Here is an 18151-nt window from a genome sequence, read left to right as displayed (position 1 = left end):
AGGGGTTATGGTAAGGGCCTGGGGTACCTGCAAAGGAGAGTTGAGAATCACCTGCGGCTGCGTCTATCAGATAGGCCTCTGGATCTGGTAGATGTTATGAGGTTTATTAGAATGGAGAGGGTAAAATTGTCAGACTCCTTGCATGACCTGAAAGCTCAGACTTCTAGTAATGAGTTCTGCCAGGGGAGAGACTTAAGTTTTTTCATTGTTATAGCCTCCTAACTCAGAATAACTACTGGCACATATATTCAGTACATAGCTGCAAAACAGAATAGAAGTGAACTCTTAGGAAATGATTTAATGCATTTATTATTTAATTACATTTTATTTTGACCCAAATCTTTATATACACAATGATGGAAAGCAAAATACCTGTCGAAGGCTTACCCTATTGAGAAGCAACTGTATACCCTGACACTAAAGAACTTCACATTTTCCTGTTTTCCTTTTAGTTTAAGAGCTTTGGTATCATCAGTACGGCTGGTGCCGGGCTTTGGGCTTGAAAGGGAAGCAAATGGACGTCAGGTCCAGAGCTGGGAGTCCGGCCTCCCTTCAGAGTCTCCTGGCCTGCACTGTGGGTGGGCGTGGTTGGTGGGCGTGGCAGGGCCTCCGCAGGGGGTTGTGGGTTCTCTGGCTGTGCGGCTGCTTCCGGCAGAGGGCGCCACCATATTGGGTCCCGATTAAACCCGCTATTAAAGTTCAAATGCAGGCTTGGATACTTGACCAAGAAAAGGAGGCTATTTTTCAGGTAAGTAGGGCAACACTGGGAAGATGGGGGTCACTCTTACTTGTAGCAGCAGCTGCTTCTTAAGCCCCAAACCCCGTATACTAGGGAATGCAGTGGAGGATGGATGTGGAGGATGTTAAAGATATATCTGAGGAAGGATTGACCAACCAGGCAACGGACAGATGGGATGTACTGCATCAAAGCAACTGTCAAGTCCAACGTTGCGAATGTTCTCCAACTTGGGAAAAGGAGGTAGCGATTTGACAGCCTGTCTAGGAGAGGGGCAGTGATAACAGACCTTTGGTACTAAGCCTTCATGAGAGCATTTTGCTGTTAGTGTTAAACATGATGAGTATTTAACGTAGTTCTTGGAACACGCCTTGCAGTAGCTCCTTGAGCACAAGGATTCTGTAAACTTTTGTTTACCGAGAAGAGAGGAAGCACTGAAATCGTTTATTTGGGATTTTAGAATAGCAGTTCAGGGGCGCCTGGGTGGCTCAGTTGGTTGGGCATCCAACTTCGGCTCAGGTCATGATCTCACGGTTCGTGGGTTCGAGCCCTGCGTCGTGCTCTGTGCTGACAGCTAGTTCAGAGCCTGGAGTCTGTTTCAGATTCTATATCTCCCTCTCTCTCTGACCCTTCCCTGTGCACACTGTCTCTCTCTCTCAGAAATAAATTAAAAAAAAAAAACATTAAAAAAAATAGAATAGCAGTTCAGAGAGCACAGGGTTGGGTAGCAACCCAAAGCAAAAGGAGTAAGAGCCAGGGATCTTTTTTAGCAGTTTGTGGGAGTATCAGGAAACTTAACACAAATTGTTTTCTAAAAATTATTATTGGAAGGTATAATTACATTTTACAATTAATTAGTTTTTTGAGTACATTACAATTAATTGATATTCTGAGTACAATTATTAGGAACATATTTTCTTCAGTGCCTTTTTTTTTCTTTTTTTTAATTAAGAGTATAAGTGTGGGGCACCTGGGTAGCTCGCGTTAAGCATTGGACTTTGGCTCAGGTCATGATCTCCTGGTTTGAGTTTGAGCCTGTGGAGGGCTTTGTGCTGACAGCTCAGAGGCTGGAGCCTGCTTCAGATTCAAGTGTCCTCCCCCATCCCCCTACCTCGCTCACACTCTGTCTCTCTCTCTTAAAATAATAAACATTAAAAAGTTAAAAAAATATTTAGGTGTAACAGCCTTGTGCTCGGTCATATACTTTTTTTGCTCAGTTCAATAGTCCAGTGTAGTTACTATTTTAAAAAAATAGGATGACATTTTAGTCCCTAAAATAGAGCCGCTCATGTTCAGAGGTTTTACACAGGTTCAGACTTTGCAGAATGTAATTTGGTACTAATCACCTCATGAGTTTCCAAAGAATGTTTAATGATAATAAGGAATTAAGGGTTTTAATTCCAATATTCTTTAATTCTTTGCTCTTTTAATTGAAAACTAGATTTACTACTGTGTTGGTTTTTAAAAAGTACCAACTTTTTAGCATGTTTGAACAAAACATTTTATCAGTCACTTGTTTAGTGCTTAATATGTTTTAGGAACTCATGCAGTCCTCCTAATAAACACAAAGTCAGATTCTGTGTGTTTTTTAAAAAATGTTTACTTATTACTCATTTACTTACTTATTACTTATTAATTTTATTCAAAAAAGTGCGAGTGAGGAAAGGGCAGAGTGAGGGGGAGAAAGAGAGAATCCCAAGCTGGCTCTACACTGTCGGTGCAGAGCCTGACTCAGGGCTTGATCTAATGAAACCATGACCTGAGCCAAAACCAAGAGCCAAAACTGACTGAGCCACCCAGATTCTGTTTCCAAGATGAGAAAAGTGAGGCATAGAAATTAGGTGGAGCTAAGCTTTGAGCCCTGCAGTCTTTTTTCTCCTTTAATTTAAAAATTCACATACACCCCTCTGGAAAACAGTATGGAGGTGCCTCAAAAAATTAACAGTAGAACTCCCGTTACCCAGCAGTAGCACTGCTAAGAATTTACCCAAGGGATACAGGAGTGCTGATGCATAGGGGCACATGTACCCCAATGTTCATTGCAGCAGTCTCAACAATAGCCAAAACATGGAAAGAGCCTAAGTGTCCATCAACTGATGAATGGATCAAGAAGATGTGGTATATTTATACAATGGAATACTACATGGCAATGAGAAAGAATGAAATCTGGCCATGTGTAGCAACATGGATGGACCTTGAGGGTGTTATGCTGAGCAAAATAAGTCAGGCAGAGAAGGACAGATGCCATATGTTTGTACATATAGGTGGATTAGGAGGAACTTAACGGGGGACCATGGGGGAGGAGAAGGGGAAAATAGTGGGGGAGAGGGAGGGAGGCAAACCATGAGAGACTCTTGAATGCTGAGAACAAACTGAGGGCTGATGAGGGTGGGGGAGAGGGGTAGGGGCGTGATGGGCATGGAGGAAGGCACTTGTTGGGATGAGCACTGGGTGTTTATATGGAAACCAACTTGACAATAAACTAAGGAAAAAACATAAAAGTTTACATACAGAAAATTGACTTCCTTTTTGGTACATCCTTTTATGAGTTTTAATACATGTATAGATTCATGTGCCTACCACCAGTCAGGATACAGAAAACTTTCATCACCTTGAATGCTGCTCTTTGTAATTAAACCTTCCCTACACCCTTAACCCCTGGCAACCACTGATATATCCTTTGTCTCTTTTCCAGAATATGGTATAGATGGAATAATAAAGTATCTGACCTTTGATACTGGCTTCTTTCACTCAACACAATGTTGTAGAGATTCATTCATATTGTTACATTGTGTCAATAGTTTCTTGTGTTTTACTGCTGAGTAGAATTCTATGAATGTACCACAATTTATCCATATACCTGATGATGAAGGATATTTAGGTTCTTTTCAGTTTTTGGAGATTATGCATAAGCTGCTATAAATATTCACATACAGGTCTTTGTATAAATATAAGTTTTTATTTCTCTAGTTTAAGTACCTAGATATCAGTTTGCTAGGTCATGTGGTGAGTGTATGTTAAGTTTGTAAGAAACTGCCAAACTGTTTTCAAGAATGGTGCTATGCCATTTTGCATTATCACCATATGTATGAGAGTTTCATTTGCTCCACATCCTCATCAGCGCTTAGTATTGTCAGGTTTTTCTTGTTTTAGCTATTCTGATGTGTAGTGATATTTTATTGTGGCTTTAATATGCATTTCCTTAATGGATAATGATATCATCTTTTCATGTGGTTAATTTCTTATCCATATATCATCATTGGTGGAAAATGTTCTAATCTTTGCACATTTTAAAATTAGGTTGGTTGTTTTCATATTGTGGAGTTTTTGAGTTCTTCATATATTTTGTATTCAGATCTTTTGATAGATAATGAAATTTGAAATTATTTGTCCTAGTTTGCAGCTTTTCTTTTTCCATTCTATTAGCAGTGGCTTTAGCTCTGTGAACATATTGAAAATAGCCGATTTAAAGTGTTTGTCTAGTAAGTTCAATGTCTGTGCTTTCACAAGACCCATTTATATTGATTGCTTTTTTCCCCCGTGTGTGGGCCATGCTTTCTTGTTTCTTTGCATCCTTTGTAATTTTTTTGTTGAGAACTGCACATTTTGAGTATTACAGTGTAGCAACTCTGGAAATCAGATTCATCTCCCACCCCAGTGTTTATTATTGATACTTATTTTGGATGTTGTTTGTTTACTGACTTTTCTGAACTTATTTTGTGAAGTATGTATTCTTGTGATATGTGGCACTGACGTTTCAGTTTCATTACCTTAGTGGTTAGTGATTGGATAGTTTTCGTTAAATGTCTGGATTCTTCCTCTTCCCCCAGATCTCCCAGTCCTTTCCTTGGGGTCTGTGTGTGCATGGGGGTCGCCATCCTTAACCCCCACATTGTTGAATGGTCAGCTGTATTACAACTCTTTGTGAATGAAGTCTGTTCTACTCCTCCCCCCGCCCCCCACCTCCTGATACTGGTATTGGTATGAGGAAGGCAAGCTATTATTTTCAAGGCTACCACTAAGCTGGAAAATGGGGGATAGGGCCAAGGTAGGTTAAAATGTTACAAAGCTTATGACTTTAACCACAATTCAACTAGTTTTTAAGTATTTCACTGGACTTAAGCACCATAAGAGGTTGCTGCAAGCTTTTGGTTAGTTTCCAGAAAGATTGGTTCTGCTAGTTTCTGCCAGTTTTTTCATTGCTTTTACAGAGGACAGACTTTTGGAGGGAGGTGTTGACCCTGCCATTTTCACTGATGTTACTCAAGTTTGGATTTTTAAAAAATCTGAAATTGTCAGTGTTTTTATGAGCCAAGTTAGCCCAAGTTTTCCCACTAAATACCAAATTAGAAGGTATGGATATTCTTACTCATTTTGAAGTGTTTGCACCTCCTACTGTAGCATTATCAAAATATTTTAGGAACATCACTTATTTACAGTGATGGGGGGGTCACGACACTCCATTTAATTTTTTAAAGTATTTATTTATATTGAGAGAGAGGGTGTGAGATAGGGGAATCCCAAGCAGGTTCCTGTGCTGTTGGCGCAGCACCTAATGCAGGGCTCCCACAAACCATGAGATCATGACCTGAGCTGAAATCAAGAGTCAGATGCTTAACTGACTGAGCCACCCAGGCACCCCAAGACCCTCCATTTTAAAACCTGCATTGGTAGCATGCTTTTCCAGGCCACAGACCACCTTTAATCTCTCTGTTGCTTTTTAAACCATGATTTCTAAGGGATATCTGGACAGAGGAACTCCATATTCTCTTTGTTGTTAAAAGAGAAAGTAGTTTTATTGCAGTGTCATGATTGATCTAAATCAGTCATGTGTTGGGAGTGGAATTGAGACATGGAATGTGTCGCCTTATATATTTCTGTATTGTTTGAGTTTCCTCCAGTGAGTATTACTTTAAGAAATAAATTTAAAATACCTTGTGAAATAATTGTCTGCTAGTCTAGTGTATTTGTTGCTCCTATTATATTTAAAAAAAAAATAGCCTTACAGTGAGTTACTGCAATAATCATAGCAAATGCTGTCCTGTTGATAAAAGAAATGATTGATAAAGTGAGAACATGACAATAGGAAGGAGGTATATAGTTGTGTTCCCTGTGAAGATCATTTTTCAAACACTGGGTAATTCATCATTTGTTCACCTATTCGATCTTATGATTTTCATTTGTTTTTATGAAAGCCATAAGCAATTGAAAAGCAAATCCTTGCTTATAACCAAACTGTTGAAAACTATTTAATATAATCAAACTCTACCCTTAGTATTGTCTGCCTTATATTTTCCTGTGTATATCATCTCCATCTTGCGACCCAAAAGAACCTTTTCTAGAGGACTAGACTGAAGAGATCTATCTACATTCTAATGCTCAACTTGCCACCAGCCAGTTATATGACCTTGATTTAATCTTTCTGGGTCTCAAATTTCTCATTGATAATATGAAGGAATTAGTCTAGTGATCTGAAAACTATGCTCCTGTGAACCCAATCTGACTCACTGTTTCTGTAAATAAAGTTTTATTGTAATACAACTATGCTTATTCATTTACATGGTGTCTGTGGCTGCTTTTGTGCTGTATCTGTGGAATTGAGTAGTTGTTATAGTCAGTGTGGCCTGTGAGCCTAAAATATTTGCTGTCTAGACCTTTATGGAAAAAGTTTGCTGCAACAGACTTATCACATTTCCTTCCAGTTTAAAAGGCTATTAATTTTTATTATTTTTTTTTTTAGCCATCAGATTGCTTCTTAGCACATCACCAGAAAAATTTCAACTGGGAAAGGGAAACACAAACAGATTGTATATTGTTATTTGTTAGACACCTATAACTGTCATAAATCTGTCATGCTTTGTTAATGCTGGGGTTACAAACAACCTCTAGAGCTCAATATCATATGTAAGTTATATTCAGCTGTTGAACTATAGTCCAGCCTTAGTTGTCTTCTTCATTCCAGGACCGTGGCTGAAGGAGAAAGCTCTTAACTGGGAAAAATAACAATGGACAAATCATGTGCCACCTTTTAAAACTTCTATTCAGAAGTATCTTATATTGCTTCTACTCACATTTCTTTGGCCAACAGGGTAGTGGTGCAGGGAAGTGTAATCTTTCTGCAGGAGGCCCTGAAAGTCACCTGGTACCTTGACTGAGTGGATAATTCCACAGGGAGAGCAGTGGGTCATTGGGAACAACATTATCTACCACAGCCTTCTTAAAAGGTTCGCTAGTGTGAACAAACTGGAACTATGGCAAAAACTTGGTTTAAAGACTCTTTGTGTGTTATTTATTGTGAACTTTTGTAACTAGAAATTGGCCCATTGAGCTTTTGGAAGATATTGTAATTCAACTTGCTTATGAAATAAATGCTCACTATAAGAATTTAATATGTCTGTTAGGTTTCTTTTTTTTTTCTTTTTCATTTTGTTTGCAGACTCTTGATGTCTTTCACCTATATTTCTCCCCCTGAAACCTAAATAAAGTTCTTAACTTCCTCCCTCACTGTGATTACTTATATATAAAATTAGTTACCAAATTCTATTAAATATGTCTCCTATATAGCCCTTGATCCTGTTCTCTTGTCTCCATCCTCATTGCTACCATCCTAGTCCAGATCTCTTACCATTCGCAGTAGCCTTGCACCTAGCCTTTCTACCTCCAGATTTATTTTTCTGTAATCCATTCTCTGCACATCCATCAAAGTGATTTTTCTAAAATGCAAACTGATCATGTTATTCCCCTGCATTAAAATCTCTCATTGCTTTGTGCATTGTATCCTCCTCTTAGAACTCAAATTTCTTAATGTGGCCTTGTACCTTTTTTTCCTGGGAATTCTCAGATCTATACTGTTATGCTTAGCTTATTTTTGTGGCTGGAAAAATACAGTCTTCCTTCGAGAAAGATTTTTCTACAGGCTATTTTATGAATACATGGTTTTTGGTAGATGTTTTTCCACTTGTAGAGATTCAGACATTTGAAAAATATTGTGCAAAGCTGACCATGTCCAGTTTTGAGCATGATCCAACAACAGGATGCTCCTATCCTGATGCTCCATGGATTGTTCCTTCTTGGAATAGCTTGGTTAGGCCTAATGAGCTGCAAAGAAAGGTAGGCTGACATAGGTTTTGTTTTGCTTTGTCTGTAACCTGCTCTTAGAAGTTTAAAATGTGCCCATTTGGATCTAGTCAGTTATTGGGCCTGGTTTAGTGAGCTAACATATTTTTCCTTGTGATACCAACTCAGCAGCTTCTGGACAAAAAGAATGTGAAAAAAAATGCATTTAAAAAAATTCTTTCTCTTTGAGGTCTTTCATGTTAGGTCCCTGTTTCAGAAATAAAAAATAGCTTCATTGAACTTATAGGGGGATAGGAGATTTCTCCTAACATCCAGATATTTGCCTTTGAAGATGATCTACTCAATTAGTTTTTAAGGCCAGATGTTTTCATTATTTAAAAAATTCATTGACAGAAAATTTCTTTGATCAACCAACTATTACCCTTCTTTTTACCTAGCCTAGTTATAAGGAATTATTAATAAAATAAATGTCTCTCAATTCTGAAGCTTTGCAGATGTAACTCTAGCTTTCTCTTATCATAAGCTAATTTTAAAAAGCAGGCTTGATTTTTTTTTTTAAGGCAAGGTTAAAGAAAACACACTGTACATCTGTATAAACAGTTAAAAAGGAGTCAGGCATCTTGACCACATCCTTAAGCATGAGGAGTGTGAAAGGTGGTAGTGATGAACACAGTGATTATATGGGGATTTGAACTTTCTATGTTAGATATTTATGTAACGTTTTTACTTTTTTGAATAAGCAGAATTGGGAAAAAATTTTAAGATTAAAAAAATTTTTTTAATGTTTGTTTATTTTTGAGAGAGAGAGAAAGTGAGCACGAGCAGCTGAGGGACAGAGAGAGACTGAGACACAGAATCCAAAGTAGGCTCCAGGCTCTGGGCTGTCAGCCTAGAGCCCAACACGAGGCTTGAGTTCATGAGCCGTGAGATCATGACCTGAGCCAAAGTCAGATGCTAAACTGACTGAGCCAGGCAGGCACCTCTAAAATTTTTTTTCTTTAAATAAGTTACTTAATTTCCTCCTCCTTAGGGTGGAAACAGTTTCTTATCAGGGTTAGAATATGCTGCCTGTGGGTTACAATATTCTGCAGGTTCTATGAATGAATGTAGGGATCCTTGAAATTATATGAAAAAAAATATGCATGTGCATGGCTTTCTTTGGGGTACAGGATTAGAGTGCTGTGAGGAAGAGGTCCATACTTGAAACAGATTCTTGTGGATCTTTTTCTCTAGTCTTGCCCTCTCTGAGCTCCAGACTGCCTGCTCGGCATCTTTACTTGGTTATCTGATAGGGATCTCAAATCTAACATGAATGTATTCATTTCCTATTGCTGCTGTAACAAATTTGTATGACTTCAGTGGCTTCAAACAATAGGAATCTATTGTCCCACAGTTCTGGAGGTCAGAAGTCTGAAATCTGTTTCAGTGGGCTCAAATCAAGGTGTCAATAGGCCTGTGCTCCATCTGCAGGCTCTAGAGGAGAATCCTATTGTCTCTCAATTCTGAAGACAATTCTTTGCCTTTTTTTAACTTTTAGAGGCTGACTGTATTCCTTGGCTGGTAGCCCTTTGCTCCATCCTAAACCCAGCAGCCTTTGCTCCTCTCTCCCTCCTGATTCAGTCCTTGTGTTTTCTGCATAGTCAAGTACGTACCTCAGACTCTGACTCTCCTGCATTCCTTTTATAGTAAGATGTGTGATTATATTGGGCTCACCCAGATAATCCAGGATAATCTCTCCATCTCACGATGTTTAACTTAATTTTGTAGGTAGAGTCTCTTTTACCGGATAAGGTAACGATAGTCACAGGTTCTGGGGATTACAGCATGGACATCCTTGGTGGAATTCAGCCTCCCACTGGATTGGGTAGCCCTCAAATCTGTTCCTCCTCCCACCTTCCTCATTTCATTTAATAGTCTGACCTTTCTGAGGCCAGTAACTAGGAGTCATTCTTGATTTCTCTTTTCAGATCTTTATCTTTCCCATCCTTCTATCCAGTTACCATTCTCATTCTCACCATCTACATCCAATCCATCATATCATATCTAAATCCAGTCTAAGTATTATGTCTGTTCTACTCAACTGCATCTAGAGTCTGTCCTCCTCTCACTAGTTTGCACTAAACTAGCTTTTGCTTTTAGCTAAACTTTTAGCATTTTGGAACCCTAGGCCCTTATCCTATCTTATTCTTTTCACTTATGGGTGTTCATAGTTAATTATCGTAGAAGGTAGTGGGCTAGGTATCATAAGAGTGGCAAGAATGCCACAGGACTAGACCCCAATCACTTTATTTCAACCACATGGAGAGGGGAAGTGAATATTTACATGATAGAAGGTGCCATGGAGAGAATTTAGGTCAGTTGAGGGTGATTATCTATTGTGAAAGGCAATTGTAATTTCCAGTTAAGGATTTTAATCTTTTTTATTCTTAAGACAATGAGCCATTCTTAGGTTGGTAGTAGAGAATATAGTTAATCTAACTTTTGGTTATTTTGAGTGACTTATTCCCCTTCTTCCCCTTCCTGAAGGAGGAATATGCTTTTAAAATTATTATTTTTTTTTTATTTTTAGGAGAGAGAGAGCAGGAGAGAGGGGCAGGGGGAGGGAGAGGGAGAGAGAGAATTTCTCAAATAGGCTCTGCACTCAGTGCGGAGCCTGATGTAGGATTCGATCCCACAACTGTGGGAACATGATCTAAGCCAAAATCAACAGTCGGACACTTAAATGAGCAACCCAAGGGCACCTTGAAAAAATATACCTTGTTTTGTTTAAAAATTTTTAAATGTTTATTTTTGAGAGAGAGAGAGAGACAGAGTATTAGTGGGGGAGTGGCAGAGAGAGGGAGACACAGATTCTGAAGCCGGCTCCAGCTCTGAGCAGTCAGCCCAGAGCCTGATGCAGGGCTCGAACTCACAAGCCACAAGATCATGACCTGAACTGAAGTTGGACACTGAACTGACTGAGCCACCTAGGTACCCCGGAATATGTTTAATATAATTATCAAGTAGCTGATTACTAGGATGTAAATAAACTATACATGGTCACATGTGGTGGGGAAAATATTACAGCTTCAGAATGAAGTCAAGCATCTGAAAAGATAAAATAGCCACTGTTGAAATAGCATCAAAATACAACTTGTACATTTTATTATTTTGAATTCTTTTTCCATAATGTCCCCTTATTTTGGGGGCGACTTTACAATTTAGTGACATACAGAAAAGAGTGTGTGATTACTTGAAGTAGTCTATTATATTAATAGAAGATCTGGGAAATAGCTATATAAGTTTTCCACCAGTTTTAGGGAACAAAATTGCTGATTGGATATTTACCAGCCTTACTGTACCACTTAATTTTTTAAATGTGAGCTTAGCAAATCCCACTTTAGTTAAATTCCTTAAGATGTGAAAGCGAAAATCAGAGTATATTAAATCAGATATTCCAAGGAATAAAGTATTCTACAAATTAAAATTGATTTTAAAGCAGAAATGCGCTGAGACCCCCTTCTAAAATAGAGTGTAAAGATGTTCTTATTTATTTTTTACTCATTGGGTCATTTGTGGTATCACTGACTAAATTTGTTAACAGTAAGTACTTGACATTTAGTTCTGTGAATATAAATGTTTATTGATTTTTTTTTTCCTTCAGTAATGTGTACCAGGTGCTGTATCATATATTGGGTTAAGCTTTACATTTTGTGTTATAGCATTTAAAAAAATTTTTTTAAGTTCTTTATTTTGAGGGATAGAGAGAGAGAGTACAAGTGGGGGAACAGAGAGAGAGGGGAAGAGAGAGAATCCCAAGCAGGAACCACACTGTCAGCACAGAGCCTGATGAAAGGAATCTATGAACCGTAAGATCATGACCTGAGCTGAAATCAAGAGTTGGATGCTTAACCAACTGAGCCACCTAGGCACCCTGTGTTTTAAAAGCCTTTGAAACAGAAAATGTATGTAGTTAGTTTGAGCTTTTTCTGAAATACAGTCATAAGAATTGTTTACAAGATTGTAAAGAGTCCTAAATACATTTATAAGCTTGTCATTTCTGTTTAATTTAAACAGGACAAAATTTCCTTGCCTATTAAAAAAAATTTTTTTAATGTTTATTCATTTTTTTTGAGAGACAGAGCTAGTGGGTGAGGGGCAGGAGACACACACAGAGAATCTGAAGCAGGCTCCAGGCTCGGAGCTGTCAGCACAGAACCTGATGGGGGGCTCTGATTCATGAACCATGAAATCATGACCTGAGCTGAAGTCAGATACTTAACCGACTGAGCTATCCAAGCACCTCTCCCTGTCCGTTTTTTAAAAATAGCTTTATTGAGATATAATTCACAGACCATATAGTTCTACCATTTCCTGTTAAAAGATTTAAAGTCATTTAAAATCACTTCTTAGGGTCATTTCAGTCTGTATTTTTTAGATATTCACTACCTCCTTATTTTTTTTAATGTTTATTTATTTTTAGAGAGAGAGTACATGAGCAGGGGACGGGCAGAGAGAAGGAGAGAGGGAATTTCAAGCAGGCTTCACACTGCCAGCACAGAGCCCCACATGGGGCTTGATATCCTGAACCATGAGATAATGACCTGAGCTGAAATCCAGAGTCAGATGCTTAACAGACTAAGCCACCCATGTGCCCTACTGCCACCTCTTAATGAATGGACAGAAATAAGTGGATTGAGGTTTATGAGAGAAGGGTATTCTAGGCATAGAGGAAAAGTAAAATAAGGCCTTGAGGTAGAGGTGGGATGAAATAATTAGAGGAACATTGGTCTGGGTAAGAAGGAAAAAACAATAATAGGAAGTTAGGTAATAATGATGAATTTTAAAGTAGATGGTAAGAAACCCAGGCTTGTGCTTTTCTCAACTGTGGTTAGTGAGGCCCTGTTGAAAGGGTAGTTCAGATAGGGAATAGGAAGAGAAGAAACAATACACAGCCTTAAGGGACTCAAACCTTCTTCACTGATGTTCCAGGGTACTGTATGTAGCACTCTAGTGTTTTGCTCATTAGTACCTTGCTGTCAGATTCTTATTCTCTCTGCTTCTTGTCTAATGCTGCAACCACCTGACTACTGTCTCTACCATCCTAGCCCCCTCATGGCTTCTACGTACTCCCATGAGCTGTGGTATGGGATTTTCTATTCTTTCATCATTCCCCTGCTCTTAGCCCTCCAGTGCCTTCTCACTGCACTGAGAGTAAAACTTGGAGTCTTCCAGGCTCTCTAGGACCTGCCCTCAGCCCCCTCTCTGGTCTCAGTTTATACTTTTTTCCCTCTTTGCTCACAGTGTTCCAGCATTGACCTCTTTGTTCTTCCTCACACATATCTAGCATACTTCAACTCCAAACCTTTGTACTTGCTATTCACTCCACCCGGAATGTTCATTCTCAGGTGGTTGTTGTTTCTGTTCTCCTTTATGCAGGCCTCTCTGTAATGTTACCTTCTTAGATTTCCCTGACCACCCTATCTAAAGTGGAATCCACCCCCAACAGATCCCTTTTCCTGGTTAGTCTGAATATGCATCAGATAGGATGTCAGAATGCTCTCAGCAGTATGAAGTGCCTACTGGGTTCTAGGCACTGAGGATACTGCAGTGCATTCAGCACACTGAGTCTGCCTTCAAGGAGTTTATGTTCCACTGGGAGAGAGAGACAATATTACCAAATGAAAAGTAAATGTTTATTATAATGTCATATATAGGAAAGTCTGATAAAAGTAAAGAGAAGCAGCAGATAGAGGTCATGTGATCCTCTTCTTTCAGTTATCCCCTCCTTTCCCTTGGATGGGCTGGTCCCTCCAGAAGTTTTAAGTTTTACTTCTTGGTTCCTGAGAAAAATTTTGCCAGATCCTGTGCTGCAGAACAGTTGCTTCCTGAGTCTGGAGAAATGATTAGGAAGCAGTATTTTGGCTTTCTTGATCTTCTTTATGTCCTCTTGCTGTGTTGTCCTGTGTGCTTCTCTTCCTATTTGTTTTGATTTTAGTCTGTCCATTCTTCCCTGGTTCCCTTTCTTGCCCCTTCCTTCTCTTGTACTTTCTTCTCAGTTGTCATTTTGCTTTGCCCTCTGTGTCATTCCAGAGGTTGTCTTGTTTAAATTCTTGCCTCCAGAAACCTTTCAGTTAACCTGTTTTACATGCTCTTTTCTCTCCTTGTTTGTTAAGGCTGGAGAGATGTGAGAAAGAGAACCAAAGCTGAAACATTCTTTCCTTCATTCTTTAATATTTGAAAATCTGCTTTGTGTAAGTAAGACATTGTGTCAGGTTCTGGGCTATCTCCATAAACGAAATACCCAGATTCTCAGCTGGGAAGACAAAGAGGTTGGTGATTATTATTTATTCATTCATTTATTCAACAAATATTTATTGAAACTAAGATACAGTGGTTGGCAAAAATAAAAGTTTGTACATTTTGGTAAGACACACATTAAGTAGACAGTTACACAAATGAATAATAAATTATAGCTGTGTTGAGTCCTATGAAGGAGGGCTCCGTAATGCTATAAGAATATATAATGAGGGATTTGTTCTGGTCAGGAGAGATGGGGACAGCTTCCTTGAGGAAGTAAAGGTTGAATTGAGATCTGAGGCACAGTAAGAATTAGCTAGGCAAAGGCAGTAGGGTAGAAGGAATAGCAGATGCAGTAGCCCAGGGCTGAGGTGGGGTTAGGAGCATTTGAAGAACTGAAAGCATGGAGAGCAGGGTGGAATGAAGCTGAAGAAGCAGGCTATGTTAGAACCTGCACAGCTTTTGTAAACCCTCTTAAGGATTTTGTCTTTATTCTGTGAGCAATGAGTTATCTTTGAAAAGTGCTATAAGCCGGGAAAGGGGAGAGAGGAGTATTTAAAAATATTTATTTTTTACACTGGTCTGAAGGCTGTGGAGAAAACATGGAGTTGAGCATAGGTATAAGTGAGGGAAAGGACCTAGGAATGCCAGTTAGTAGCTGTAGTGGTGGTCCAGAGAGAGATGGAGTTAAGGGCTAGCAAAGATTTTAAGTTTCCAGTCATTTCCTATTAAAGATAGTTATTTCTCCAAATACTGTTTTTTGAGGGTTTTTTTGTTTTCCAAAAATTGTTTTTGAAAGTTGACTTACCATGAAAGAGACAGACGTAGTAAAACTTCATTCAAATGAGAAATGAAGGATGATTTAAGTAAGAAATGTGAATGGAATTTTCCTACATAATCTAGGATAAAGGTGACTACTGAAATTGAGTGTATAACTTAGCTCTGGGCTCCTGAAAGCCTAGGCAAAGAAGGAAATGGGGTGGTTTAACAAAAAGAAGCATGCTAGTTCAGCAGGGGATATAATTCTGCCCTTACTAAATATTTGAAGTACTTTATTGTTGAAATAACATTAAACAACCTGGATAAGATGCAGATGATTGCAACCTAAGACCTCAGCTCTTGAGATCATGGCATTAATCCATTTTTTTTTGGTAGTAGTGGTAGTATTTCAAAAAGTAAAAATTTCAGAAAAATACAGAGCTGAATTACATATGCACATTTTTTATTCTACCCCTTGCTACATAAGCAAAGTATAGAATAGTGAGGAAGTGAGGAATATAGACAAGAAGCCCATAATGCAAACCAGGGGCACCAAGTAAACTTTTAATATGTTTCCTTGAGGATTTTCCCTTTTTGCCTTCACAGATACTTTTTTTCGTGCTTGCTTCTCCAGTAGCCATTTTGTGTTTGTAATTATTTATAGAAGGTATCTTTCATGCCTTGCAAGATTCATAGTCAAGGACAAAGAATGCTATGTACAGAAGTGGCAGCCTTATTTCTCAGCTATTCACATTCTGAGCTCTAAAACATACTTCCAGAATAAAGAACCTCCAAAACAAAATCATTTCAGATTATTTTAAGGAAGTAATCTAGAGTTCCCAGTGACTCTCCTGTGAGTTTCTGCTCCTGGGGCTTAGTCTCTATGCATCCCCACCCTAGTCCTATAGTTGGTCAGTGGCTTTAGCTATACTGTCTACTTTCCTGGTAAAATGTTAGGCACAGAGACACAAAAGGGTCCCAGGAGAGCTAGAGAGAGCAGTACAATAAGGAACAGGAAGTTAGATATGTCCAAATTGTTGGCACCCAAGACCTCAGCTCTTAAGATAGTGGTCTTAATCCAGTTTTGATAGTAGATCATGCTGGTGTAGACTCCAGGGAGAGATGTAGCACAGCCTGTTCCCCAGCTTACCAATCCTATCTGGATCCATATACCATTAATATGACATGACAGAGGCCCTCCAGAATCACCCTAAGGAAAGGTAAAGGTCATGAGTATAGTGAAAAAGGGACCTTGAAGAGGAGAGTTGTCACAAGATGTGGAGAGTTCCTTAGAATGGGGCAGTGGAGCCTACGTAGCTGGAGAACTCTGGAGGGAGCTAGACTTCTTACTGTATTAGGGGAAGATCATGGGGATTCTAAAACCATGGAATTTGAGATTGGCAAAGACCTTAGCTAAATTATGTCAGTAGTTAAAAATATTCATCTGTGATAAAAAAGAGAAAATAATATGATGAATTTTTTTTCCCCTAAAGGTAAATTTCTTTAATTTGAATGAACTCTCATTATTTCATTCTTAGGTTCTTATTGCCTTTTTTTTTTAGTGTTAAAGTGATCCTTTTTTTATATAAAATGATAGTGATAACAGTTGATGGTAAGTCTCTCAATCTTGCTGTCTCTCTTTCTAACAGCTTTGTTGTGATATAATTCGTATACTATATAGTTGACCCATTTAAAGTATATAATTCAGTGTTTTTTAGTATATTCACAATGTTGTTCACTCATCACCATAACCCATTTTAGAACATTTTCATCACCCCCAAGAGACCCCATACCCATTAACAGTCACCCTCATTTCCTCTCAGCCTTAGGCCAACTGGCAATCTGCTTTTTGCATCTATGGATTTGCATATTCTGGACATACTGTATACATGGAACCATGTAATATATGATCTTTTGTGTCTGTTTTCACTTAGCATACTCTTTTCAAGGTTCATCCTTGTTGTAGCAGATACCAATGCTCTATTCCTTTTTATGGCTGAATAATACTCCATTATATGGATATACCATATTTTGTTTATCTAGTCATCGGTTGATGGGGATTTGGATCATTTTTACTTGATAAAACTTGATAATTATGTGCATAATTTTTTCTGTGGATATGTTTTTATTTCTCTTGGGTGTATATCCAGAGTAAAATTCCTGGGTAATGTGGTAATTCTATATTTAACCTTTTGAAGAACTGTGGACAATATTTCAAAGCATGTTCTGTACCATTTTACATTCCCAGTAGGTGTGTGAAGGTTCCAATTTATCCATATCCTCATCAACTCTTGATTATAGTCATCCACCTTGAATATAGTCATCCTAGTGGGTGTGAAACCATCCATGTTCTGTTACTGTTTGATTTGAAGACAATGAATATACAGATAGGACATCTTGGCAGAGCTATAGAAAAAATGTGTGTGTGAGAGAGGAAGAGAGAGAGGGAGGAAGAGAGAGGGAATGGAAATAAAACCAAATGGTCATTCTAGGACTAAAAAATAAAATATCTGAAGGAAAAATTTTACTGGATGAGCTTAGCACTAAAATGTAGATGACAGGAAGAAGACGCAATGATCTTGAATATAGATTAACTTAAAAGTATCCAATTTGAAGAGTAGAAAAAGGTAAAAATAAAACAGTATCAGAGACTTTGTGTAAAAATATCAAAAGGTGTTACATTTTCTGTTTCAACCAGAAGAGGAAAAGAGAGACATGAAGCCAAATATTTGAAGAAAATTGTGAATGAAAAATTCTCTCAAGTTTTGATAAAAGCAAAAATCAAACAAACAAAAAAATCCGTGAATCCTAGATAGGATAAATGCAAAGAAAATCACATCTAGCACATCACAAACTTCTGATAATCAAATATGAAGGCAAATATCTTGAAAATAGCCATAGCAGAACAACAACGCATTCAGTGGAGGAAGACATAAATGATGGATGATTTTTCATTGGACAGTTATGATCAGGAGACAGTGGAATGACATCTGTTAAGTGTAGAGTGAAATGTTCTTTCTTGAAAAAAAAAATGAAGTTGGCAATTCTGTGTCAATCTTTTAATATATTCATAAAAATATACATGTCTGTGAAAACCCAGGAACCGATGGTTAGCATTTGTCTAGAGAAAACTTGAAGAGATTAAATTAATCGGTAAAGGTTAAGTGACTTGTTTAGCATAACACAAGAATATTGTCAGACCCTTTGTCTCCTAATTCCCCATCTGCTGTTGTCTACAGACAGGAAAGCATGGATCTAAATTAAGTTCTCATATTAAAAAAAAAAAAAAAAAAAGAAAGA

The 18151-nt window shown here is 38.2% G+C and overlaps 1 protein-coding gene across 1 annotated transcript in view; it reads right to left on the bottom strand.

The window, feature by feature from the left end:
- Positions 1 to 15753: 15753 nt before the first annotated feature.
- The window catches only part of PRSS48 (serine protease 48), a 23963-nt gene continuing 21565 nt past the window's right edge, over positions 15754 to 18151 (bottom strand). Inside the window, 2 exon segments of the mRNA XM_077770957.1 lie at positions 15754 to 15795; positions 15798 to 16061. Coding sequence (XP_077627083.1) covers positions 15754 to 15795; positions 15798 to 16061 — 306 coding nt within the window.

The sequence above is a fragment of the Crocuta crocuta genome, unplaced genomic scaffold (genome assembly GCF_008692635.1).
Source record: "Crocuta crocuta isolate KB4526 unplaced genomic scaffold, BGI_CrCroc_1.0 scaffold166, whole genome shotgun sequence".
Lineage (NCBI taxonomy): Eukaryota > Metazoa > Chordata > Mammalia > Carnivora > Hyaenidae > Crocuta > Crocuta crocuta.
The sequence above is the reverse complement of the archived record's forward strand: the minus strand, read 5'-3'. Positions and strand labels throughout refer to the sequence as shown.